The 26,047-nt window shown below is 44.2% G+C and overlaps 1 protein-coding gene across 1 annotated transcript in view; it reads left to right on the top strand.

Annotated features, from left to right (window-relative positions):
- BMP6 (bone morphogenetic protein 6) overlaps nt 1-26,047 on the top strand; it is a 163,675-nt gene that overhangs the window by 128,298 nt on the left and 9,330 nt on the right. Inside the window, exons 3-4 of the mRNA XM_017526736.2 lie at nt 15,157-15,305; nt 16,011-16,208. Coding sequence (XP_017382225.1) covers nt 15,157-15,305; nt 16,011-16,208 — 347 coding nt within the window. The remainder of the gene's footprint in view (nt 1-15,156; nt 15,306-16,010; nt 16,209-26,047) is intronic.

Raw genomic sequence — 26,047 nt, 5'->3', positions numbered from 1 at the left:
TTTGTCAGCTTCGGTTTCATAAACTAAGTCCAGATTCCTGCTTTTGGTCTTGTGAGTCTGTTGACTTCCCAAGAGTTTCCAAAGGCTTAAGAATGACTTGGGTTCTTCCTGAATGTATTGATCTCCGTGTGGGTCTATCACAAATACACACACTGAACTCATAGGGAACATTAATTTGCCCTGTGAAAGATTCATTTTCGTTTTGAAAGCACTGCCAGCAACCAGCCCTCATGTATATTTAAGTCTGTAATGGGGAAACACGGAAGAAGGACAGAGGCTGATACCATACTTTGGGACATTTCATGGTATGAATGTACATGCTGATGGTTGTAGGTAATTCATAGCTGGGACAGCTACATGATGAGTAAAATGTATCCATTGTGGTGTCTTGATAATGGAACACAATTTTGGAATGAAAGGGAAGTTTTCTGATATCTAATTCTCACTCCTAAATAAAAGTATATGCAATGGCTTTACTACTGAGGGCCACTTTTGAAAGGTACATGTTTTGTTGCTAGATTTTTGTCAGTTGATACTTCAGAGAGAATTGGTACTCACTGACTCTTTGGAACTGTTTTAGCCATTGATTTTCAATCTGCCTAATTATTCCATTGTATTTCCCTGATTAGGATAACCTATTGGCATCTTTTTTGGCTCAGAAATTGATTGGGAATACATGGTTTTCTCCATCCTGCAGGAAAAACTTTATAGTGAAAATGCCAGGCTGGGAGTTAAGTGACTATGGCATTTTAAAAAATTGTTATTTGCGTTTGAAAAGAGAGAGAAAGTTAGCAGAACATTTGTAAGGTTTATACTGAACTCTAGCCAAAAAAAGAACAGCTGCCCTGTGCTTAGGATGGTGGTGTCATGCTTCCTTGAGGCCAGCAGTGAGCTTGGAAAATAAAATCCTGAATGGTCCCAAGCTTTGATGACTCTCTATCAAAGCAGAGAGTTGTAGTTTCTTTGCCTTCTAGGATGGGAGCATCTGGCACCTTTGTGTGTTTCGTTGTTGTGCATAGGAGGGGGGAAATTCTGGGAGAATTGGGAGAGTTGCATGCTTTTGAAGGGCTCCAGTTTGGCCAGGAGGAGATTTTCTTTTCTTATCTGTGGGCCAGGAGCCAGGCCTCCTGCCACCTCCCAGCGTTCTTCCAGAGGCCTCCAGATTCAGCTGCAGGACTCCTTCCGGGGGAAGGTTTGATCTCCCCATCTGTACCGTCTTGGGGTGTCTTAGCTGAAAACAATTCTCCAGGTTTGTGAAGAAATGTATTTGTCTAATCTGTGTTTAAGTGAAATTTGCAGTATTTGATGGATTAACTCCATTTAACAACTGTTTGTGTTACAAAATAGTTGGCCTCCTTGAAAAAGAAAAAAACAGAGAGTTTTAAATGCTGAGTCACACACTCAGCTGGGGTGGCAGTAGTTATGTGTCGGGCCTTCCAATATTAAAGGCAGTTAGGAATCCTGACCCAGGGAGGGTCAGGGAAGATTCTTGCAAGATGGGCTTTTGCTGTGAACTCTGCACAAACATGTTTCTTTGATAGGAAATCACTGGACCAGGTAGGTTTAAAAAGAAATAATGTGGCTACTTGAATAGATGGTGCTTTTAGTAAGAAGAAGGAAACACTTGATACTTTACTTAAAAGTGGAGAATAAGCCCTTAGATGAAGTCTATGTCATGGGAGAGTTGAAGCAACTCACAGATTAGAATGAAATCAGCAAGCTAATAGTGAAACAGTTTTTGCAAAAATCACAGTGGCAAGGGAAATCTGACTTAACTGACTCCATCTTGCTTCTACTTAGCTAAATTGCTCTTGCTCATTCTTGTGCAGAGGCCATAATGGTCCTTTCCTTGAGCTGATCCCTACGTGTTTAAAAATTGAAACTCTATTCGTAAAGAGGTCACAAGGTTATGGTAGGGGTTGGGCTTTGCTATAGACATAAACAGTGATCTGCCATTGATGAGCTTGCTTGTCTGTAAGTTGCTGACTGCCCCAGAATCATGTAACTGAGGCTCACAAAGTTTATAACTTCCCTAACTACACCTATAGATAACGTCACTATTGTGAAACCTAAAGAACTGGTCTTTGAGATATTTTTCAGATTTAGCATTTTGGTAGACCACGAGATGCCACCTGGTCTTGAAATTCCTTCCCAGGAGCTAACTCAGCTACATAAAGACAGTTTTAGTCACACCTGTGATTTCATCCTCGGTCAGTCAGTGATTTCAGTTCCCCAGTCCCCTTCCTGCCAAAGTACCCTTAAAAAACTCTAGCCTCTAAATTCTCAGGGAAGCATATTTGAGAAATACCTCCTGTCCTACTAGTTGGCTGGCCCTGTGATTATAAACCTCTTTCTTTGCTACAATACCTGCTGTTTTCAGTGCATTGGTTTTTCTGGGCAGTGGGCAAGGAGAATCCATCAGACTGCAGCAACGGTCTGCATCATTATTGAGTACCACAGGATGCCTTTGCATTTTATCTTTAGAAGTTTACTCCATGGTATTGCGTGGTGTTTAAAAGATGAGTTTGGTGTTAAAATTTGGTGTTGTAAATCATTGTGTCCTTGTGATGACGCAGGTTAAAAAAATTACATTTATATAGTAACAGTTTGGAAAAGGCCTTCTCTTACATTTTCTCATTAGGATTTTACCATGACCCCATCAGATAGACAGGGCAGGCATGTTATCTTTGAGAGAACAAAGCATGGCACATACGAATTTTGCCAAGGCCAAATAATTCCTAAGCGGTTGTCTGCTATGCTTCCTAAAAGTGGTTTCGATGATGTAGGTACAGTCTCAAAATAAAGATGAAGTACTGGAAAGAGATGAGCAACCTCCTTATGACACATCCTCACACCTCCATTTCCTTAGCTTTGAAGCAGATGTCCCAAGGATGTTTCTGTTTGAATGGCAAATGAGAGAGTTTCATCGGTAGTGAAGATATGTGTCTGTTAGAATTCAGACTCTGGTACTTTGATGTCTAAGACCTTCCTACAGAAACCCTTCGCAAAACTTGGTTTTTTTGACCTCTCGATCAACCACTGGTCTATTAACAGCTTTTCTAGAGAAGGGAAGTAGAGGGGAAGACTGGAGTAAATTTACACAAAAGTATATATACTTGTTCACAGGGTTATACATTTGTCAATTTACTTCTTTTCACAACATGTACTCATGATCTTTATTCTGTTAGCACTTTTATATCAATAGTTAAATTTTGAGGTCTTTAAAGAATATCATTTTCTTCTACATTTTTTACTTGGTTAAAGGCATACTTTTACTGTTTGTAATTGAATTTTGTATACCTAGAAGTCAAAGAACATCTCTTGAAAGCCAACCAGAAATTTTAACAAACACATTCAATATCTGAATCATGGTCCTGTTTCATCCATGAATCGGCCATGCTTCTCTCTGCTAGTTTTGAAATTCTGTGTTCTACTCTGTGTGTTTTGGCATTCACATTGCTTGGCAGTTGATGGTCTCTCTTCTGTGTGTATGATAACTTTTCTTCTCCGTGTTCTTATGCTACAGTCTTTTGGGGGACATTTGAAGAATCAATTACCAAATTTAACATTTATGTTTCATTTAAACAATATTCCAACTTACTCATCTGTTTAGAAACAGGCAAGGATGTTTTTCGTAATTTGATTTTAGAGTTTGGTTTATATGTTCATCTTAACTTCAGAATCCTTAGGATTTGAAGAAATGCATCTTAAAATCAAGGAGGGAAATGCTGCTCTGTAGTTGGTTTTCATGTTTTTAATACATTTTCATTGAAGTTAAGGCTACATATAAAATTTACCATCTTTACCATTTTTAAGTGTATAGTTCAGTCGTAATAAATACATTTATATTCTTTTCTTCCCCCTTCATCCCTCCCTCCCTGCTAAAATGGGAAGATTTTCTCAGGCCAGCACAGAAGGCTGCTGCTAGAGTCTGCAGGAACAATCCAAGGATGAATTATTGCTTTCATTTTTGATGAAATTAACAAAATCTTACCTATTTTACAGATAGAATATAATTGTCCCAGGAGAGAAAAGGGTAACGAAACATTTTCCAGAATTTTTAGTTTGATACTGCACTCTGAACCATTCACAGAGATAGGGAACACAGGAATAAGTTAACAAAGGAGAATGAAGATGATTCAGATTTGCACATGCTTGAATCGTGGTATGAGTACCCAAGACCAAGTGGGATGTAGAAGTTTTGAGCTCAGCAGAATGAGCTGAACTATAGTAGTAGATTTTTCAGACCGTAGGTGAGCCATGAAGTAGATTACATAGACCAGATGTGTAAGAATAGAAAATCTAAATGACCCCATACTGCTTATTGAAAATGCTATCTTTTTCTCATGTACTTTAGTGACATCTTTCTCATAAATTAGGTGACCATATATACACTAGTCTGTTTTTTTGGATCTTTATTCTGTTCCATGGGTTAATTTTTCTCTTCTCATACCAATATTGCACTGTCTTAATTCCTTTAGTTTTATAATAAGGCTTGATATGTAGTATGTAATCTCAAAATTGTTCTTGAGACTTTCTTAGCTATTAATGGCCCTTCACATTCCCATATAAATTTTAAAATCAGTTTGTCTGTTTCCACAAAAAAACAAAAACAAACTTTCTGGGCTTCTGATTGGAATTGCATTAGATCTAGAGATCAATTTGTAAGAATTTACATCTCAACCATAATGAGTGTTTCAGTTCAAGAATGTGGTATTTACCTATGCCTTCTTTAATAAGTCTCAATCATATAGTTTTTTTTGTGTATCTTGAATATTTTTATTAGATTAATTTTAGATATTGAAGTTTCTGTTGCTGTTATAAATGGAATTATTAGTTTTTAAAAATTTCAGTGCCTAATTGGTTTGTGCTGATATATAGCACACCATTGATTTTTATTTGTATCCAACAACCTTGCAAATTTACATGTTAATTCAAATAGCTTTTTTGTATGGCCTTTTGAAATTTCTGTGAATATAATCTATAAATATTAGCTTTATTTTTTCCTTTTCAATTCTATTTTTTGCTTCTCTTTTTCTTTTATTGTGCTGGCTAGGACATCCAGGACAATGTTGAAATCATTCAGATTTCTGTCAGATTTTTTAATCTCAGGGGTAAAGATTTAATATTTCATCATTAAGGATGATGATTGCTCTAAATGTTTTGTAGATACTCTTTATTAGATAAAGGAAATTCTTATCCATTGCTAGTTTTCTAAGAGTTTTTTAAAATTAGGAATGGGCCCAGATTTATCAAATGTTTTTTCTGAATTTTCGGACAATCATATAATTTTTCTCCATATAATGCTATGTGTCTGCCATATGAAATGACTTTTAAATGTTATACTAACTTCATGTCCCTGGAACAAGTTCAACTTGGGATTTATTATTCTTTTTGTATCAGGCTAGATTCAAAGACCATATCTGATGACTGCTATCTAGATCATCTATGAGTCTATTTCCATGATCTGTTTCTTCCCTTGATTTTTCCTTATTTGGTTTTATTTCCTGGCAAGCCTGCTAATTTTCTATTTATGAAATTCTGGACATTATTTAAGAAAAAAGTTATAGATACTGTTATCTCCTTCCAGACTAGATTCAATGTTCTACTGTAAGACAGACAAAATCACCTTTTTTCTTTTTGTTCCAGTTTAGGCAGGGTCTAAGGATATATCAAGGCTTATCTGTTTCTGGTTTTCCTTTCTCCTAGAGTTTAGCTCTTCAGCTGTTAAGTCTAGGATGCTGGGCACACTGGCTCACATCTGTAATTCAGCACTTTGGGAGGCCGAGGTGGGATGATTTACCGAGCCCAGGAGTTCAAGATCAGCCTGGGAAACATAATGAGACCCTGTCTCTAAAAAAATAAAACAAATTAGCCAGGTGTGGTGGCTTGTGCCTTTAGTATCAGGAGACTGAGGTGGGAGGATTGCTTGATCCTGTAAAGTCAAGGCTTCAGTGAGCTACAATTGCACCACTGCACTCCAGCCTAGGCAACAAAGCAAGAACTTGTCTCAAAAAACTTTTTTTTAATTTAAAAAATCTTTTAAGAATAACATAAAAGTGGCTGGGCGCAGTGGCTCAGGCCTGTAATCCCAGCACTTTGGGAGGCTGAGGTGGGCAGATAATGAGGTCAAGAGATCAAGACCATCCTGGCCAACATGGTGAAATCCCAACTCTACTAAAAAAAATACAAAAATTAGCTGGGCATGGTGGCATGTGCCTGTAGTCCCAGCTACTTGGGAGGCTGAGGCAGGAGAATTGCTCGAACCCAGGAGGCAGGGGTTGCAGTGAGCTGAGATGGTGCCACTGCACTCCAGCCTGGCGCCTGGTGACAGAGTAAGACTCTGTCTCCAAAAAAAAAAAAAAAAAATTCCCAAAAACATAAAAGTCTGGAATGTTTACAAGAGCCCCTCTTCCTTGGTGGACTCTGCACTCAATTTTTTAGCTCCCCAGCACTGTGAGACTGCTAAAACCTCTGCTTTGCTCTTGAGTCTTTACACAGTTTCTTTCTGCTTGTTTTCTCAACTCCTCATCCCATGTAAACACAGCATAATATCTGGCAAATACCTCAAATGGAAATGTTGGAGCTCAAGGAGGCCAGGACTTGAAGAGCCAAAGTCCTAGAGGAAAGGGACTACATAGAAGTGACCAGGCTTCTATGAGATCACTTTTATGAGCTCATTTCCATGAAGCTCCCTTTTTTTGGTGGTGGTGGGGGGGTGGGCTTTAGCTCTTCTCACACACTAGCTGCCTTGAATTTTGATTTTCTCCCCAGCCAGTGATACTGTGTAAAGCTCTAGGCTGCTACCAATTTCTGTTTGGTGTCTGTGCCTCATACTAGAAAATATCACATGCCCTGAAAGGAAAAGGCAGCAGCAAACACAAGGCTCACCTTCATGCATTTTCTTTCTCCCTGAGGTCATGACCCATCTAGCGTTGCCTTGCTTGGTTGCTCTAAGAGGACTTCAAACAAGTTTGGTTTTTTTGTTAATCCAGTTTTTAGTTTGATACATCATGACCAGAAGCTTAAGTCTTTGAAGTATAGTATGTTTTATCATTTTCATTCGGAAATCTTTTTAATGCATCCCTACAAATGTTGACATTTGGTTCAGTAATGAAATGGCGTAGTCCTGGAAACAAGATCAGGACCTAGTAGCTGATCCAGTTCCAGGGTGGAGGAGAGTGGTTTCTTTAGAAGAGCATTACCTATGGACTGATTGCTCTGTAAAATCTGTTGGATTTTCAATGTTGCCCGCTGAGATGAAGATAAAAGTTACCCTTTTAGATACCTGAGACGGGTTTCTTTTTTGAAGAGAAGGGCAAATTTGAGAAAGCCAGGATGGGAGAACACTATTATAGTTTGGGCAGAAGGAAACCAAAGCCTTTTATCCCCGTGCCCAACCACACCTTTTTCTCTTTCTGGGTCTGGCTTTCACAGGTATGATCCTCAGGGACTCCTGAAATCTTACTGCTGACTTGATAATCTCTGGCTCCTTCTGTGTGGGCCTCAGGCAAGCAGTGAGCTTTTCACTATTTGTTCCTTTGCCCTTGAAAATGGGATAATACAAGTGACCCATGGTTCAGGTTATGTAACTGGTTAGTTTCATCTTCATAGTCAAGGGCATATGCCTTATACCTAGAACAATCTACTTGAAAAAAAAAAAAAACTGCTCTAGGAGCTATCAGACCTTGTTTCTCAGCCTGTGTTTTGTTCTTTGTAAGGCACAGGATAGAAGAGAATGTTTCAGAGAGGAATTAAAGTTATCATAAAGAATCATATACTCTCAAAACAATGCTAAAACATTTTATGCTGGCGGGGAGAGTCAGTAGGTGATGGGCAGGAGGCGCTGTTCTTTGGAAACAGCTTATCTTCTTGGTAAATGCAAAGACAAGAGAAAACAGGCTTTTATTTCTGGAAACTATGCCTTATATGTTTATCATTCGTGCTTAGAAACTGGTGGCTTTGGTTACGTGCATCTCCATATGAGGCTGTCCAGCTTTGTGGGAGGCAGGCCATGCCAGTGGTTAAGATTACTTTGTAGCCCCATGAATAGTTACACCTACTGTGTACCCATAAAAACTAAAAAAAAAAAAACTTTAAAAAAAGATTACTTTGTAAAACAACTTTTTTAAAAAAGATTAATCAATAGCACTTTTACTATTTCATTTCCCCACCTTGGACAGGAATGTGGAAATGTAGGGTTGGTGATGAGAACCAAAACATGTAAGATTTTCATGTAACATGTTTAAAAGATAGCCAAGGTTGGGCGTGGTGGCTCACACTCGTAATCCCAGCACTTTGGGAGGCTGAGGCAGGCAGGTCATTTGAGGTAAGGAGTTCAAGACTAGCCTGGCTGACTGTTGAAACCCCGTCTCTACTAAAATATAAAAATTAGCTGGGCATAGTGGCATGTGCCTGTAATTTCAGCTACTCAGGAGGCTGAGGCAAGAGAATCACTTGAACCCAGGAGGCACAGGTTGCAGTGAGCCAAGGTCATGCCACTGCATTCCAGCCTAGGTGACAGAGCAAGACTCCCTCTCAAAAAATAAATAATAAGTAAGTTAATTAAAAATAACAAGTGGCGAACTCTGCACTTGATCACTAGTGAAGGTTAGAGTATACCCCACTGTATGGAAGCTTTGTTGTGTTTATGTGGCCAAAGAGAAACGACTGGATAGCCATGAATTTGTATAAAGTTAACATCCTCTTTCTCCTCTTACCCTGCTTTGGACATACAGAACCAAGACTTCCAATAACACTGATACTTGGACTTGATCTTACCTGCAATTCTGTTTATTAGCCTAATTCAGTGACTCCCTGAGGGTTAAGCCAATCCATAAGACACATTGACTTGTGGAGCAGCCTACATTTGGTTTGCACTGTTTTAGGGGGAGGAGCAAGAAATCTTGAAAGCAGATAGCTTTCAACCCTAAGTTCACAAAACAGGCACAGGTAGCACTGCTCGCATTTCATGGAGAGGTAGTCTGGCTTTAGGTCCTTGGCTCACAAAGTGTGGTTCTTAGACCAGCAGCATCAGCATCGCGGGGGAACCTGTTAGAAATACAGATTCTCAGGCCCCTCCCCAGGCTTACTGAGTCAGAAGCCCCAGGGGTGAGGGGCAGCAATCCATGTGTTAACAAACCCCCAGGGGATTCTGATGCAGGCTACACTTGACAGCCACTGGTAAAAGAGCATGTACAACATGTGAGCCAGACTGCCTGGGTTCATTTTCCAGCTCTGGCCTTGCTGGCTGTGTGACCACATTCAAGCTGCTTAATCTCAATCTCTCTCTCTCTCTCTCTCTCTTTTTTTTTTTTTTTTTTTTTTTTTTTAAGGTTGGGTTTTACCCTGTCACTCAAGCTGGGTGCAGTGACACAATCTCAGCTCACTGCAGCCTGCACCTCCCAGGCTCAAGCGATCCTCCCACCTCAGCTCATCCCCAGCTAATTTCTTGTGTTTTTTGTAGAGACAGGATATTGTTATGTTGCCCTGGATGGTCTCGAATCCCTGGGCTCAAGTGATCTGCCTGCTTCAGCTTCCCAGAGTGCTAGGATTACAGGCATGAGCCACATGCCCAGCCCACTTAATCTCTTTGTACCTCAGTTTCTTCATCTGTAAACCTGTAACAGCATTAATAGTATTTACCTCTTACAATTGTTATGAGGCATTAATGTATGCAAGTACACTTAGAACAGTCACGTAGTAAACACCATGTGAAGGTTTGCTATGTTAACATTCTAACAGCAAAGTGATTTATATTGGTTTGTTAAACATGAAATAGCCCCTGCAGAATCAAGGTACCTTTGACATTTGAAACTTCTCTTCATATCCTGCTAGCCATTGGGTAATACCAAAGAGTGTAAAAAAAAAAGTAAGTGTAACCAAATATATAATAATAATGTTCATTCATCTTTGTTACCCAAATTTGTATGTGTCATGTATGCAGCAGTTTACCCTTGTTTGTAGAACTCAACTGTGTGATGCCTTTTCTATCTTTCTAATGGTAAAAGTTTAAACATAATCCATACTGTCTCTTACATAAGGAAAAAGTGAAAAGCACGGGCTTGACTCCTTAATTTTCTAAAATGGAAATAGATTTTTTTTTACTTTCATTCTGTTGGAAAATTGACTTTTCCTTATTGCAGAAAGTCAGTTCCTCAGTGAGTGAATGTTTTTTTTGTATCTTAATTTAACATCAAGTCCAGATGCACAAATGCAGAGGAATGTGTGATGAAGAAATAAACAAAAGACCTCAGGGTCAGCTTATTGAGTACTTCATAAATCTGCTTATTTTGTATATATAAATGCCACTTTATTGAGAGCATTTTTCTAGCAAAATGGTTAGTAGTAAACACTGTTGTACTTTGACCTGGGCATTGTGTCCTTGATGGGTGTGTGATTTGTCAGGAAGGGGTCAAAGCCTGTCCACCAGGAGTTCAAGCGTTTCCTGCCCTTTTCTGAGGGCAAAGGAGAGAAAAGCCTGCTGTGTTTTGCCAATGGTGCTCTCTGCCTCTCGGCCCAATGGCGTATCACTGATGTGAGCCTGTGTGTTGGAGACTGTGTGATAGGAGGGACACGCAGGAATAAATCTTGCTCACAAACACCAATACTCGCAGGCACTTTCCTGCACACACCTCTCATTCCTAGCTGACCCTGATGGGGGAGGCCCACTGGTGATCTTTTTTATTCATTCATTCATTCATTCATTTATTCATCTGAAACAGCAGACCAGAATTTGGGCCATGGCGATGGTAGGGGGACGCCTCCTTCCTCTCCCACCCCCCACAGCTAAAGGACTGGATAGAGGTTGTCTTTGTGAGTGGCTTTCTGACTCGTCAACTCTAATGGCAGAGTGAATTTTTGAAATTGTCCAGAAATCTCTTATTAGGTGCATTAATTTGTTAAGAACCTCATTTGCCCAGGATGACCACAATATGAGAAATGTCTTGCTCTGGGGCTGGAATTACCCGGAAAAGAGTAACACTGTTACCGCCTTGAAGATCGGAAGCATATTCACCATGCAAATGTAGGGCCTGAGTTAGTTGAGAACAAAATAGTCAATAACTGCATTCAAAATTATCTTCCCTTGTTTTGAGATTTTCTTTCATGGCTTGCCACCTTAAGAGTATGTCACCTCAGTAGGAAGGTTCAAATAATCTAGGCATGGTGATGATTTTGGCCAGTCTCTAGGATTCTTTATCTATCCGTGACACACATTTTGGGTGAGAGCATCTCTTCTCAACTCTGCCCAATTGAGATTTAGAAGGGCAAGCTTATTTTTCACCTGGCAAAATCAGATGCATCGTCTTCGAGGCTATACTTTTACAGTCTGCAGACTAGGAAGGCCGTGTATCTCCAAGGAAACGTCAGTTGATGCCGGTCAGACCAGAACTGTTTTAGTGATTTACCGTCAATAGTATCTCTTCAATATCTGAGTTATTGGGAGCTTTGATGGTGAACCCATGAAGTTGTACCTTAAAACTTCATTCCTTTTTCAAGTTCCTCTCCCTGATGGTGTGAACACGTGAGTGATGTTGTCATGCTGGACACATAGAGCATTCTGCTTGCAAGGAGGAGCAGGGTAAGATGGGGAGGGTCAGCGGGGCTCCACCACAGTGTCACCATCTACAATCAACACCAGACATCGCAGGCATTTTCCTGCACGCACCTCTCATTCCTACCTGACCCTGATGGGGGAGGCCCACTGGTGATGTTTTTATCTATGTATCTGTCTGTCCATCCATCCAACCATCCATTCAGAGACAGGGTCTCATTCTGCCACCTCAGCTGGAGTTCAGAGGTACAGTCGTGACTCACTGCAGCCTCCACCTGCCTGGACTCAGGTGATCCTCTCGCCTCAGCTTCCCAAGTAGTTGCGACTACAGCAGTGCAGTACCATGCTTGGCAAATTTTTGTATTTTCTGTAGAGACAAGGTTTCGCCATGTTGCCAGGCTGGTCTCAAATTCCTGGTCTCCGGCAATCTTCCCACCTCAGCGTCCCAAAGTTCTAGCATTATAGGCATGAGCCACCACATCCGCCTTCCCAACTGGTGATTTTTAACCTGTGCCTGCCCTGTGTATCTTACCATATTTTCTGTATCCAGCTGACTTTAGCATTTGTATGTGGTAGATTTCGGTCCCTTACATTATTCTGAGCCCTCATACAGTACCTTCAGGCTGTGCTCTGTCTGCTTCATGATTCTACTTTTAAGATACATGACAGCTAAGGGCCTGGGCTCTGATGAAATTCCATTTGCCCCATTTAGCCATGTGACCTTGAGACCCTCTCTGGAGCTCAGCTGTAGAAGGGACGTCCTAGGTCCTGCCTTTTCTGGCTGTGCTGAGGATAAAGGCTGTTGACACAATCAGTATTCCCTGTTCCTCTATTCCACTTGGTCCAGTTATCTGAAGTCCATGCTCTGCGTCACTTCCTTTCTAAAGACCTCAAGCATCGTAGATCTAAACATCGAAGTCCAAGCCTGCCTCGCTGCCATAGGACCACAGAGAGCGTTCATCTTTCAAGGCACAGCCGCTAGATTGCACTTGTTGACCTCACAGGCGTCTTAAGAAGTAAGAACAGGCAGTATTCTCAGTATACAATTAGAAAACTGTGCCACAGAACAATGCAAATCCATGGGCCCCAAAGTGACTCGGTAGCAGAGTCGGGATGGAAACTGGGCTTCCCACATCCACGAATCCACACTGACCCCGTAGATATAATTGCCTCATGTCATGACGGGTCATCCTCATCTTCCGCCTTTGCCCCGAGTTTAACTTTTGATTTCATGTTCTCCCTCTTTCATTCATTCCTTCTCTTTCTGCTCTTCTCTGTTTTCCTCCTCCTTCTTGGATGATGTGCGTCTGTCTCTTTCCCCACTTTCTCTTGGACGAGGCCGCCATTTTCTTTATCACAAAGCCTGCTCTTTAAAAATAAAAGTTCATTCTAGTCATTCCACCAGCTATGCAACACTCATGCTTTGAACTGTATTTCTCTGTGTGCTTATTATAAATCCTTAAAATGTAGGTGCCTAATGTAGTCATCAGAGGGAACTCAGCAGTAGCTCCATGCACTCTTGGGCCCTGACTCGAGGGCAGCCTTACCCCTGAGAGTCCCACTGGGTCTTGATGCTGGAGAGTGCCAGCCACATTCTGCCTGTGACACCCACGTGTGCTGTGCTTCCTCTGGAACTGGGGCTACTTTCCCACAGTGTGTCTGTACTGTCTGTGTTATTGCTGGATAAGGGTCTTCTGTGACCTTCCAGAACAGAACTGATGTCTTCTTACATCTGAACTTCAAAGCCTTGGCCTTCCAATCTCTGCTCTGTTTTCCACGGACCACCCCCCCAGCCCCCAGCCCCCCCACCTCCGTCTGCCTGCTCACAGTTGTTACCTCAGTGATGGGGGGTAATTTGTCAACAGGGGGTGTGACGCATCCACATCGGAGAGAGCTTTCAACAGGGCAGGCCAGAACGTGGTCTCCCGCAGACTCTGTTAAGCAGCTGAGTAAACGACTTTTAGCTGTGCCTACTGTTTATACTTGGAAAAGACGGCAATAGAGTTCCCTTCTCCCTCTAAGTGGCCATGGAGGCAGGAGAAACTGTTCACTCCTCCTCTGAGAAATCGAACCATTTTAACTTGATGTTTCACTGGCCTCCTACGTACTTGATGGATTAGAGATGAAGTTCATTCATTCATCACAGGTCGTCTTTGGTAATAATCTTAATGGGACAGTATGTTATGATGGAAAGCTCTTTGAATCCACGGGGAACTAAGTCCTGTTCTTTCACTTACTAGCTTGAGATCTTGACCACATGACCGTAGTTTCATGTCTGAGTCTCAGGTTCCCCAGCTGTAAGGTGGAGACAGTGACATTCTGCCTAGCTTTTAGGATTGGTATAAGGACCAAGCAAAGAGATAGTAGATGAAGGCACTTTGTAACTTACTTAAATGTATGCTCATCTTAAACTTAGTGCTTAATTTTAGTCATTTTTCTATCTCTGTAAGATATTGCAGCAAAATAGTTCCAATACCAGGAGCTTCGAGTCTTTCCATGGCCAAAATATAACCCTCCCTGTCTTGGGAATCCCAGGCATCTCATTCTAGTGGTCACGGGATGGATACACAGATTCAGATTGTCCCTAAAGCACAAAAGTGACCATCCCCTAACACTGACCTATCATAAAATGCAGGGGGACAGGAGACCCTCACACCATCATCCCACAGTCTCTAGGATTATGTTAGTTAAAAACTGTGAAAAATGTCAGTCATCCCTGTGGGGCCTAATGGAAGGAGTGGAGTCTATGACTTTGCCCCAAAGAACCCCAGCCGTAGCTCACAGCTGTGCTAGGATGAACTTTAAAATCACTCAGCGTCTACCCCCAGCTACACAGTCCGTGTGAGGATGAACTGGGTACTCACTGCAGACCATTCAGAGCCTTAATTAAAACAGTAGATGATTACTCGGGCATGTGATGTGGCTTCTTGTTTCTCCTCATTTCACAGAATCAAACGTGAAGATTTTCAGTCCCAGTTTTTATTTATTTATTTATGTTTTTAAAAAACGAGCAAAGCCCAATTTGTAAATGCTCATACGGATCCTGATTTGTATCTTTTCTTAATCCTGTTTCTCACCGCCTCCTGCTTTCCCTGTTTCTAGAGCTTATTAGCCATAAAGTAAGCAATTCACTAACAGTATCATAAATAAATTCTTAAAATATGATAATAGAAGAATTATTAAAATTTAAGCACCACTGCACTGCAGCCTAGGTGACAGAGTGAGACCCAGTCTCAAATCAATAAAAAAAAGTAACAATTTAAGAAAACCCATTTATTTGTAATTTATTGTAATTCCAAAAAGATCTGTCGTGAGCAGCACTGGCAAGATTTTGGGTAAAGTTGAGAGGGTCTGCCCGTGTCCAGGTGAAAGCTGATTTCTGTGAAGCGCCTTATCAGGCGTTCCTGTCTCTTCTAATTGTGTCATGCCTGTGTCCTGAGTGGTACCATGCCTCTCAGAGCCATGGCAGGTCACTGTGCATGTGCCTCACAGGTGGATGTGATCTCACTCGGGCATCTTTTATCTTGACACTGAGACAGGACAGAGTGGGAAAGAGCTTCGAGCAGTGCACTACTCACTGGGCCATTTTTTCTTTCTTTCAGAGACTCTGACCTGTTTCTGTTGGACACCCGTGTCGTGTGGGCCTCAGAAGAAGGCTGGCTGGAATTTGACATCACGGCCACTAGCAATCTGTGGGTTGTGACCCCACAGCATAACATGGGGCTTCAACTGAGTGTGGTGACGCAGGATGGTAAGTTACCATCCAACAAGCCTCCAACGTCCAGCAAGGAGTCAGTTTCACGCGTTTCCCTTACAGCAGTTGTGATAGAACCGTGGGCTACAGTCAAGTCCTCAGCTTCAGGATGGCCTCATTTACTGCTCCCCCATGACTTACACTGAGAACCAAAACCTTTCCCAGAGGCCTCCTAGAGAGGCATTGAAAACAGACTTGGGCCACTTAGAGACAGACAGGAGGGTGGTAATATTTTCAGGAGTGTGGAGGTGGAAGGACGGCTTTCCCAGTCAGAGGCAGGTTGTGGGGATGCCGTGAGTGAGAGAGAGGCAGGCGCATCTGTTTAAATCCTGACGGGTAAGCAGGTTTGCAGTACCCTCTCCTCCTGCAGCATCAGAGCCAGCAGCTTGAGGTCCCTACTGCCGATCTGTCCCCCAGGGAGGACAGAGTAACTGCAGATTCATAGTCTAGCAGAAACAGGAGCCCCCAGGAGTTCACGCCACTCCTTCACGTGATTCTGGAACTTGGAAAGGAGTGCTTTGATTCTGCCAAAAGGTGCCATCCCAAGGGTGCCAGCCAAGGTTTGGGGATGCATGATGTTCTTCTTCACACTCGTTCTTAATTATGAGCACTTGGGAAACTAGGAAGTATCCCTTAACTGTTGTAGCTACGGGAATAAGTTTCCGCAGAATAAAGAGGCGCATGCTTTGATTTGCATTAAAGGAGTCCACATCCACCCCCGGGCCGCCGGCCTGGTGGGCAGAGACGGCCCTTATGACAAGCAGCCCTTCATGGTGGCTTTCTTCAAAGTGAGTGAAGTCCACGTGCGCACCACCAGGTCAGCCTCCGGCCGGCGCCGACAACAAAGTCGTAATCGCTCTACGCAGTCGCAGGATGTGGCACGGGTCTCCAGTGCTTCAGGTGGGTTTGCAGGGAGCCTGTGTTTCCAGGAAGCCTTTTTGGTCTCAGTGAGAGCAAAAGTTGTGTCCATAGTCTCAGATGTTGAGCAGCTTCTGCACAGCAAATCCAAAGGCATGGAGGGGTCATATGCATAATGGTACCTTGCACAGTCACAGAACGTCTGTGTGGGTTCCGAGGGCCCTCAGCGCGGAACACTTGTTACCTGAAGACTCAGGCTGCAGGCATCGTGACTGCCTGTTTATCCACACAAGCGTCTTTCTGTTTGGTTAGATTTCTCCAACTCTTTTTTGAATTTCCGTCAAAACCCAGGGAGCACCTAGATTCTTTTTTCCTAGTTGCGTTATGCTGGGGAGTTATGATGTATAAGCAAACTTGGTCACTTGTGTAATATGAACTTGTATTTGTCAGTGCTCTTGGCTGGAAGGGAAGAAAAGTCAAACACCCTCTCGGATGGATTTCATTGGCTCACTTAACGGAGAGGTTCAGGGGTTCTATCTTTAGGAATGGCTGGATCCATGGCCTCAGATGGTATCAGGAATCTCTCTCTTTTTCTGTTTTTCTATTTTTCTTTGTTGGTGGAATTCTTGGTAAAACTATCTCTAATATGATGGCCGGGAAGGCAACCAGTGGCTCCAGGATTTTGTTACCCTTGGCAACCTCAACATCAGGCAGAACCCTTCCTCAGCAGAAATCCAGGGCGCGACTCCAGTTGGCTTGGCTGGGGTTGCGTCCCGACCCTGAAGTACACTGCTGGGTGGGGAGTGCTCTGATTGGCCAGACCTGAACTGTGTACCCACCCTGGAGCTAAGGAATGAAGGGAGTCCCATTCTGCTCAGAACAGACACATTCAGAGGGAGGGAGAGAGGAGCTAGCCCTACTATGCCTGAGTGTCAGCTGAGTGGTCCTTCAGAAATGTTCTCCCCGGTGGGTGTGGTGGCTCATGCCTGTAATCCTCACACTTTGGGAGGCTGAGGCGGGCAGATCACTTGAGGTTGTGAGTTTAAGACCAGCCTGGCTAACAGGGTGAAACCCCATCTCTACTAAAAATACAAAAAATTAGCTGGGCATGGTGGCATCTGCCTGTAATCCCAGCTCCTCCAGAGGCTGAGGCAGGAGAGTCACTTGAACCCAGGAGGCAGAGGTTGCAGTGAGCTGAGATTGGGCCACTGTGCTCCGGCCTGGGTGACAGAGTGAGACTCCATCTCAAAAAAAAATAAAAAGTTCTCCCCATTGCCTTTTTAGGAAGTGGCATGGAAGTCCACCTGTGGAAGCCCAGAGGAAGGGAAAGGGGAGTGGATAGTCCCTTCCGACAGCCGGTCCCGTAGCAGTTAGGATCGAATGGAAACCCAGACACTTCTGACTGTAATGCCAGTGCTTGCAAGTTCTGGGGTCCTTTGGCTGTTTAAATAGCGTGAGAATCAAGCATAACGGTGAAGACTGGCAGTGGGATTTGCAGTCAGAGAACTTGTTTTTCTCATTGCTACCCTGTGATTTTGGACACATTTAACCCATTTCAGCTTCCAATTACTCATCTGTAAGATGGGGATGATGAATGCCTTGCAGATTTCCTGGGATTAAATGAAAAGCATCAAAATCTGGCTCATAATATCACTCGAAGATTATTTATACACCATTGTAGGAAGTAGGTTCTCAGGGCATATGTTGGAATCCCTGGAAAAGAAGTAAAGTAATTCTGGAAGATGCATTAATTCTTCCAGGTAATTGTAGAGAAATGTCATTTTTGGTGGCCGGAGTTAATGCAATTCCCCAAATTACCTGTTTCTTCTTTGGGAAGCAGTGTCTCCATTTTGGGTTCCAACTTAACTAAGCTGTCTCTTTCACCGGTAACTTGGATGTGGAACTTGAGGGTCCACCACCCAGTGTGACGTGACATTTTGCTTCTTGTCATCCTGGTGTTTCTTGGAAGCATTGCTCACAGCATGGGTGTTCCTGTACTCCCCACTAGAAACAGTCAGGGTTGGGGTTTTTTAAAAAAAGAAGAAATGTCTGCTTTCCTTTATTCACTTCAGAGGCGGCCTGCTGAATAGAGTTAATAATCTCAGTGTTTCCCTTCCGGCTATGATGATGAAGTCTGCCAATGGTAGGCTTCAATTTATTAATGAATTGTGGTCAGCTTGGTACTGGGACCTCAGACATGGAGGCATCTCTTGAAATGTTGATTGCTTTTTAAAATTAAAATTTCATTTGATTTTATTCAGCATCCCCCCACCCAATGCACACACTGATGTTTTTAAATTGAGAAAACATGTCGTGACTGATTTTGGTTTTAGCAATATCAACCAATTATTATTTTCCAAGTCCTTTTCAACGTTTTTCAATTTGATGAGTTTAAATTAAATGTGGATATTAATGTTGATGTAATTGGTAACAAGGTCAAGTGTCTCTGTTTTTCCCTGGTCTCCCCCACTACCCACCTCCCAAGCCAGTACTTCCAAATTTGCTTTGCCCCTTTCAACAGTACAAAGGCAAAAGTGTTCATATGAAATCGCTCTGGCCTCATGTATTTAAAGGCCCCCAAGAAAGAATGACTACAAAGGATGCTCCCTCCTTCTCATTCTCTTCAAAGGTTCTCTAAGCAATCTGGGAAATTGCTCATGTCTGGCCGACTTAAGTGTTCCTTTATATTTTTGGGTCTTTCGTCCTTATTTATTCTTCCGTTAATGGGAGCGGACATGCTAAGGAAGAGTCTCCTCTCCCAGAAGAGATTTCCAGAGAGATGGCCTGCTACCTGCAGAAAGAGGCTGTCTGGTTTTCTTCTCCCTCAGGCTCTCCGTAAGGCCAGATGTTGCTGGGCCTTCGTGAACCAGGTAGATGTTATAGTAACAGAAAAGTGGTGTGCTCTGGCGTGACCGCAGGCAGACTTTCTGCTTGTAAATCTTTTGGAAGGTGGAAGAAAAAGATTGCTTTGTGTCTCCTGCCCCCTTCTTCCATGGCGTGCTCCCAGGGAATTGATAGTTCTCCACCAAAACCACCACCAGAAGCAGCCCACCAGGAATCATCCTACATCTGGGTGAAGAAGTTAGCATTCATTCATCAAATTGCCTGTCATCAGGGTGAAACATGGCAAGGAAATAAGAGGCTATTTTTGGAATTGAGCTGTCTGTGCCTGAGACGGCAAGACTCGTGCACAGCAAGGGAGAGGCCAAGAGCCCCACCGCCCACCGAAATCTACTCGAACATTTGTACTTGGCTTTCAAGCTGGACTTTCCAAACATGTGCACTGGATAGTGGTTTGGATTGACATCTCCCTGGACGGCTTTCACTTGCCCTGGCCTCTCTGCAGCTGGCTGCTCTGAATGAAGGCTGGATGTTGGCTGTGCTGCACTCCTCCGGGGGCCTGGCTAGCCTCTGCACGGTATCATTATTGTTTTTACACATGTTTGACTAGTCCTGGTCCTAGCCGTCCTTGCCCCACTGGGGATTTTAACCAATCTGCCAATTCTTTCTCAGCCTCCATTTCTTACCAGTCTGCTGCTCTGGCAACACATGTCCTTAGGTTCTGCAGCTCCAGTTCGGTAACTCTCACATGGGGTTCACTATTTTATCTTCTGGGGGCCTGTGATACCACTTGGCCAATCCATGATAAGGTCCATGAACAAATGGCCTTGAAGTTCCATTGGGTGATTCTGAATTCTCATTTGGCTAATTTTCCAGGATCTTTCCAAGGCCTCTTTTGAGAGGGTATACCTAATGCAATTTCAAGTCAGCTGGTGAGTCTGAAGTCTGCTCTGCTGCTGTGATGCAGAATTGGTCTTTGTTTTGATAGATGGCAGTTTGCTTGGAAACATTATCTGCGCTTTAATGATTTATGTGAAATTAGAGTAGTTTCTTTCAGTCTCGATGTTTGTGTTGTCACTACCCAGCTCTGCCAACCATCTATGACCCAGCAGCCTCTTGAGACCCTGTCTGTCCTTTGGAATGAGTCTCCCATTGCACCAGTGCACCTGTTAGCATTTCTTTTTCTTTTTTTTTTTTTTTTTTTTTTTTTTTTTTTTTTTTTTTTTTGAAATGAGCTTCGCTCTTGTTGCCCAGGCTGGAATGCCATAGTGCCATCTCGGCTCACTGCAACTTCCACCTCCCGGGTTCAAGCAATTGTCTTGCCTCAGCCTCCCAAGTAGCTGAGATTACAGGCACCCACTACTACTCCCAGCTAATTTTGTATTTTTAGTAGAGACGGAGTTGCATCATTTTGGTCAGGCTGGTCTCTAACTCCTGACGTCAAATAATCCACCTGCCTCAGCCTCCCAAAGTGCTGGGATTACAAGTATGGTGAGCCACCATGCCCAGCCAACATTTCTTAAAGTAACTTCTTCTTCCCTCCTTTTCCCACCCACCCAAACATGTATCTTTAAGGACCTTGGGGGGAAATGTGGCTCCAGTACATTTAGGGATGCTGTTGACCTTATTAATAGTTTATATCTTCTGTCCTTTAAGCTTCCCAGTTGGGACCATTCAGTAGGCTTTCATCATAAAGTAACCAGGATTCATCTCTTGCAAAACAACTGTTGGAATAGTTTAATATAACTGTGCAATCTTTTGCTGTAGATTTCAAAGAAATCCATCCCAGACTGGGGGTCTCATTATTACAATGTCCTCACTATTTCGTCGTTGGCTTCCACGAGTTGGGGATGCCAGAGCTGACTGGGCCGGTCCACCGTGGACTTTCAGAACTTGGGTAGAATAGGCACGGCTCAGGACTGTGAATTAACAGTTTATAGTTCTCCAGAAAAGTTGGGAATTTTGTCATCGTGATCTTAAATTTTTAGGACCTGCAGCTTGGCTTCCAAATGTCTTCGTTAAGTAGAGTTTGGTTCAGGGTTTCCTGTATGAAATCAAACCTTAATTTTCCATAGACATGGAGGACAGGCATGGCATGGAGTGATATAAAAGTTAGAATCACCAAAAGAAAGAAGTTGGAATCAACGGCTCCACCTCTGTCATGTTCAACTGTCATTTGAGGATAGTGGCTATCGAAGAGTGGAACAGACTGGAAAGTTCCCTTCTACCTCTTCCTGAGGCTCACCCCTTGCAAATGTGCAAATGGCAACAATTCTAAAAGGCAATAAGAAGAGGCTTCTGCGGGTGTCATGAGATGCCTGTCATTCTCCAATCATTGCCAAGCCTGGGAGGGCACTGGGGCCAGGAGAGCCAGTCTAGGAAGTAGCAGAGAGTGTAGAAGGTGTGTAGAGCACAGAGGGTCTTAGAGCTAAGTCTTTGAAGGACGCCTTTGTCTATTTTTAGGACAGGTCTGTATTCTTTTAGAATCAAGACAAAAGCTGAGGAGAGACCATAGTCCTGCCCAGATTAAATGGAGCCTTATGAGATCCTGAAATCTCCTGAAACAACCAAAAAATAGGGCTCGATCTTGCTTCTCAATGCTGACCATCCAAGTTAGAAACAAAACCTAGACTCTGAAAATCAAACTGTCCACCCCCGCCCCAACCCCACCAACTGTTAGATCATCGACACCAGAAATCAAAACGCCAGTGTGGTCCCTGGCCTCCCGTAGTGTCCGTGACACGAAGAGCTGGCACCTGCTGCGTGTTCCTCCTCAACGGCTGTATTGATTCTGCTGGGCCAGTGTGAGCAAGAGGCTTGTTTTGGATAAGATGGGGCCAATAGACCCAGAGATATGGAAAGAGCGGCCAGCCTCATGAAGACAGAGGTGTCGCTTTAACAGCCTCTATCCTCTATCACCCTTGTCATTCTAGGAGAGAAGGGAAATTAAAGTAGTGAATTTCTCCCTCTAAAAAACAAGTTTCCTTTCGGAAGAGTCTGTAGCCTGAGCTCAGGAAAGCCGGGAAATATGCAGGGAGCATGGTGCTCTGTCCGATCCCCTGCTGTGCTGGTATTTTCTTGGCTGTGTGTGACCTGCTGAGTGGGGACACTGGGCTGAGGTGGCAGGGCCTGTGGGGTCAGCCCAGGGCGGCCAAGTGGCCCCTCTACAGAAGCCTGGTGAGGAGATAGCTCCCTGCCCACGTCCTTCCCTCTCCCTCCTTCTCACCTCCTTTCTTTGCTGTCCCTGACATTCTTTCTCTTCTGCCTTTGTTTCCCTTCTCCCTGTCTTGCCCTTTGTTTCTCTTTCCTCCTCTGCTGAGGTTGCAAAGGGCAGCAGGCAGGATCCCTGGGACCCAGGCTGGCTGTGGCCGCCGTGACTCAGGTGCATCTGCCTCGGGAGCCCGCAGGCCTGCTGCAGCACCCCGGCCTTGTCATGCTCACAGCAGCCACTGCATGGTGGCCCTCCAGCCCCAAGTGCAGCCTCCCTGCATGATGCCTGCCTGAGGGTCAGGATGGTGGCTGTGCCCTTCACTTCTCCTCTGCGGCTCATACCCATGGGACTCTCATGGTCACCGGTGCCAGGGAAGCCTGCCTGTTACTGGCTGGTCCTGGCACATAGGGATTGATCTTCAGAGCTAAACCAACAGTGGGCTCCTTTGCACTTTGCTGTGTGCGTGGCTCTTCAGGAGGGCCAGCTACAAAGGATGCTGCATTGAGGGTACAAGCAATGTGGACAGTGCACATGTCACTGCCTGGGGATGTGGCTTCTGTGAGGAAGTGCTGGCCCAGCTAGCCACCTTCTATGGGGCCAAGGGTGCCTTGTCCTCACTGCACTGGATGAAAGAGCTGCTTTGCAGTTTTTGGCTTGCCTTGAGACAAGTAGGATGCCCTGCCCCGTCACTGTCACATGGGCCTAGACAGCACCCCCATTTGTCTTCTTCTGTAGATGGACTGTCTCCTCACTCATCACAGAGGAGACCAGGACTGAAGGTTGGGGAGCAGAGGCTGTCAGCAGGGAAGCTGGTTGTCAGAGCCAAGGCTCAGCAGCTGAGATGAGGACTCCCCGCCGAAACTGAGCAGACTGTAGGAGCTCAGCAGAGCCTGTGTGGAACTGCATCTGCCACAGGAGGAGGAGGGGCAGGAAGATGCAAGAGGCGTGGAAGGCCAGGCACAGTGGCTCATGCCTGTAATCCCAGCACTTTCAGAGGCCATGGCGGGCACATTACCTGAGGTCGGGAGTTCGAGACCAGCCTGATCAACATGGAGAAACCCCATCTCTACTAAAAACACAAAATTACCCAGGCTTGGTGGTGCATGCCTGTGCATCAGCTACTCAGAAGGCTGAGGCAGGAGAATCGCTTGAACCCGGGAGGCAGACGTTGCAGTGAGCCTAGATCGTGCCATTGCACTTCAGTCTGGGCAGCAAGAGCAAAACTCCACCTCAGAAAAAAAAAAAGAAGCAGGGGAAAGGGGATCAGCCAGAGGCGTGTGCACTGGGAGCTGCAGCACTGACCCCCAATGGCCCCCAGGAAGGGAGCTATGCCTTCTCCACCACCACCCTCAGAACAGGACTCTCAGATGTGAAAGCTCAGTTGTGTCTTGAGGACAAGGAGACTCCATCACTGTGTCCTCCCTCCCATCTTCTGGATTCCAGAAAAATGCACCTCCATATGGCTCCTTGCAAGTTGACCCCCAATCCCTCCCAGGTGTACCGGTCCCCAGGTAACCTGAAGGAATGACAGATAATGAAGGACACACCTGGGGCTTGGGAGAGGGATGTCAGAGCCATGGCTGGAGCCGATGCTTTGTTCCAGGGTGAGTTCTGGATTGGAACACCCCAATTTCTTCCAGTGGAAAATGTCAGGTACTTCCACATGGTTCCACCATTGGGAATGGATGGGACACTTCCACCTATTTCTCTACCACTGATTTCATTGTGCAAAAGGCCTAAATGAGATACAAGCCTCCCTTGGGCAAAGTATTGGAAAAATGAAGGCAAAGTATTGGAAACATAAAGGCTTCATAAAGGACATGCTTTGGGCCCCACAGCTGGGACCTCTCTGCCCAACTCTGTTCTTCTGAGGGGGACGGTACCTGTCTCTGCCACCTTTGTTTCCACTGCAGATCATAGAAATTCTTGCTGAAGGGTCTTCCTTGGGGGAAACAGGCAAGTCTGTCTTGGATCTTTAGAGTTTATCTCCATTCCCCACGGGAGTTTTAGAAGCTTCCTGTCTCATGGGCCCCACTTGCGTGTCCCACACTGTGAGATGAAACCCATTTAACTCTCATGTCCAAAGCCATATCTTTTTCCTTCAAATGCTTTTTGTATGTGTGTGTGTTGAGGGGTTATAAAGGAAAGCAGAATGTTTTATCACAGTTTTTGCTTCGGTGGCTTTAGGGCAAATTAAAAGTCAATTCTTGTGCTAGAAAGAAAAAAATCCCCATTTAAAACCCATGTTCAAATATCTGTAATGCTCTTTTGGAGATGAGAGGAAGGATTTGGGTTTTTTAAATACTAATCATACCTGAAGGTTTCCCTATGGAAGCAGTTTATAAAAAGGGACAGAAAGCCATGCTGCCAAAGGCAATTAATATCTGATATATTCAAAGCTCAAAAATCCCTGGTGAGGGAAATGTTTCTCCCTAGGTAAGAGTAGGCCCAGGAGTTACCTTCTGCTTATGTAAGAAATTCGTCTTGGGGGGCCTTTATTATTGTTAGATTTTGTCACCTGTGTCACCTGATCACTCAACAGTTTCTTGACCAAACCCACCTATGCCTGGGCCATGCTTGTCCAGGTTGCCCTGGATGAGCACCTGGGGCTTTTTCTGGCAGGTGCAGAATACCCTCCGGGCAGCTGGTACCCCTGCCCTTGAGGGGGACCAGATTTCACTGTGCTTTCAACTTTGAAAAAGCCAGATCCCTTGAAAATGTCCCTCAGAACCAATACTGGCCCTTGACCGCAGCTGTGTCTGGGGTTGCTGGGGAGCCTTGGTGTCCCAAGACAGACTTTGTGTCTTAACGGGGCAATAGCACCACCTCTGTGTAGGCCTCTTGTCTAGAGGGCAGCAGTTCTAGTTCTAGTGTCACAGGTGCACATGGACAGCTGGGGGCCCCATCTCAGTGGCTGTCACTCATGGGTCTGGGATTGGGCTGAGAACTCTGTACTTTAGAGAAGCTCCCTGATGATGCCCAGGATTCGGCGCAGGCCACCCACAGGTCACACACTGAGGGCTCCTGTCCCGGCGGCAGGGGTGGTGGGGAAGACTCCTCCGTCTTGGATCTGCTTCTCTGGTTTTTGGTTTGCTGCCTCTCTCCAGCTCTCTTACTTCCTTTCTCTGCCCTGCCCTTGATTGGTGAATTCATTCAGGCAAAGCTGTGTTACCTCCCTTTGTCCCCCTGGAGTGACCATGTTCCTATTGAATTGTCACCGCACACATTTCCACTGGCCCTCTTTAGCTCATTCATTGAAACAAATACCAAGGGCAGTGGGAGTGAGGGGAAAGTTTTTTCTGTAATCTGTTAAAAAAAAAAAAAAAAAGTGTGTCAGTGTAATTCCATGCAGAACCCAGGGGACTGACCTCGAGTAGCAGACACAAGTATTCCGAGGGGCATCAACCGTCACAAATACTTATACGTTCTTTGCCAGTTCTTCACGTGGAATTATAAGGAAATTTAAGCATGGCCTGAGAGTATCTGTAGGAAGAAAAACAGGAGAGTTGAATTCCTCTCTTTCTCCTCTCTGGCCCTGATCCTTACTTAACAACAAAAATCCCAGTGTCTGGCTCTAAAAGAAATAGCTGTTCTTACAGAGAAGGTTCTCTTTGTTGAGCATTGAGAGAGTCAAATCAACAGCAGGTTCACAGAAACCCAGAACTGCTGGTGAAGTTAGAAACAAAGCCCTTTGAATATGCCATCTTGGTTCCATCCAGCAGAAAAGGAAACTGGAAAACCAGACGTGAAGAGGTGGTCCCTGCCTGTGTTCTGCCAGCAATTCTTCAACAGCAATTAAGTGTCCTACAATTGGATTCTCTTTTTTTTT

The sequence above is a fragment of the Cebus imitator genome, unplaced genomic scaffold (genome assembly GCF_001604975.1).
Source record: "Cebus imitator isolate Cc_AM_T3 unplaced genomic scaffold, Cebus_imitator-1.0 Scaffold43, whole genome shotgun sequence".
Lineage (NCBI taxonomy): Eukaryota > Metazoa > Chordata > Mammalia > Primates > Cebidae > Cebus > Cebus imitator.
The sequence above is the reverse complement of the archived record's forward strand: the minus strand, read 5'-3'. Positions and strand labels throughout refer to the sequence as shown.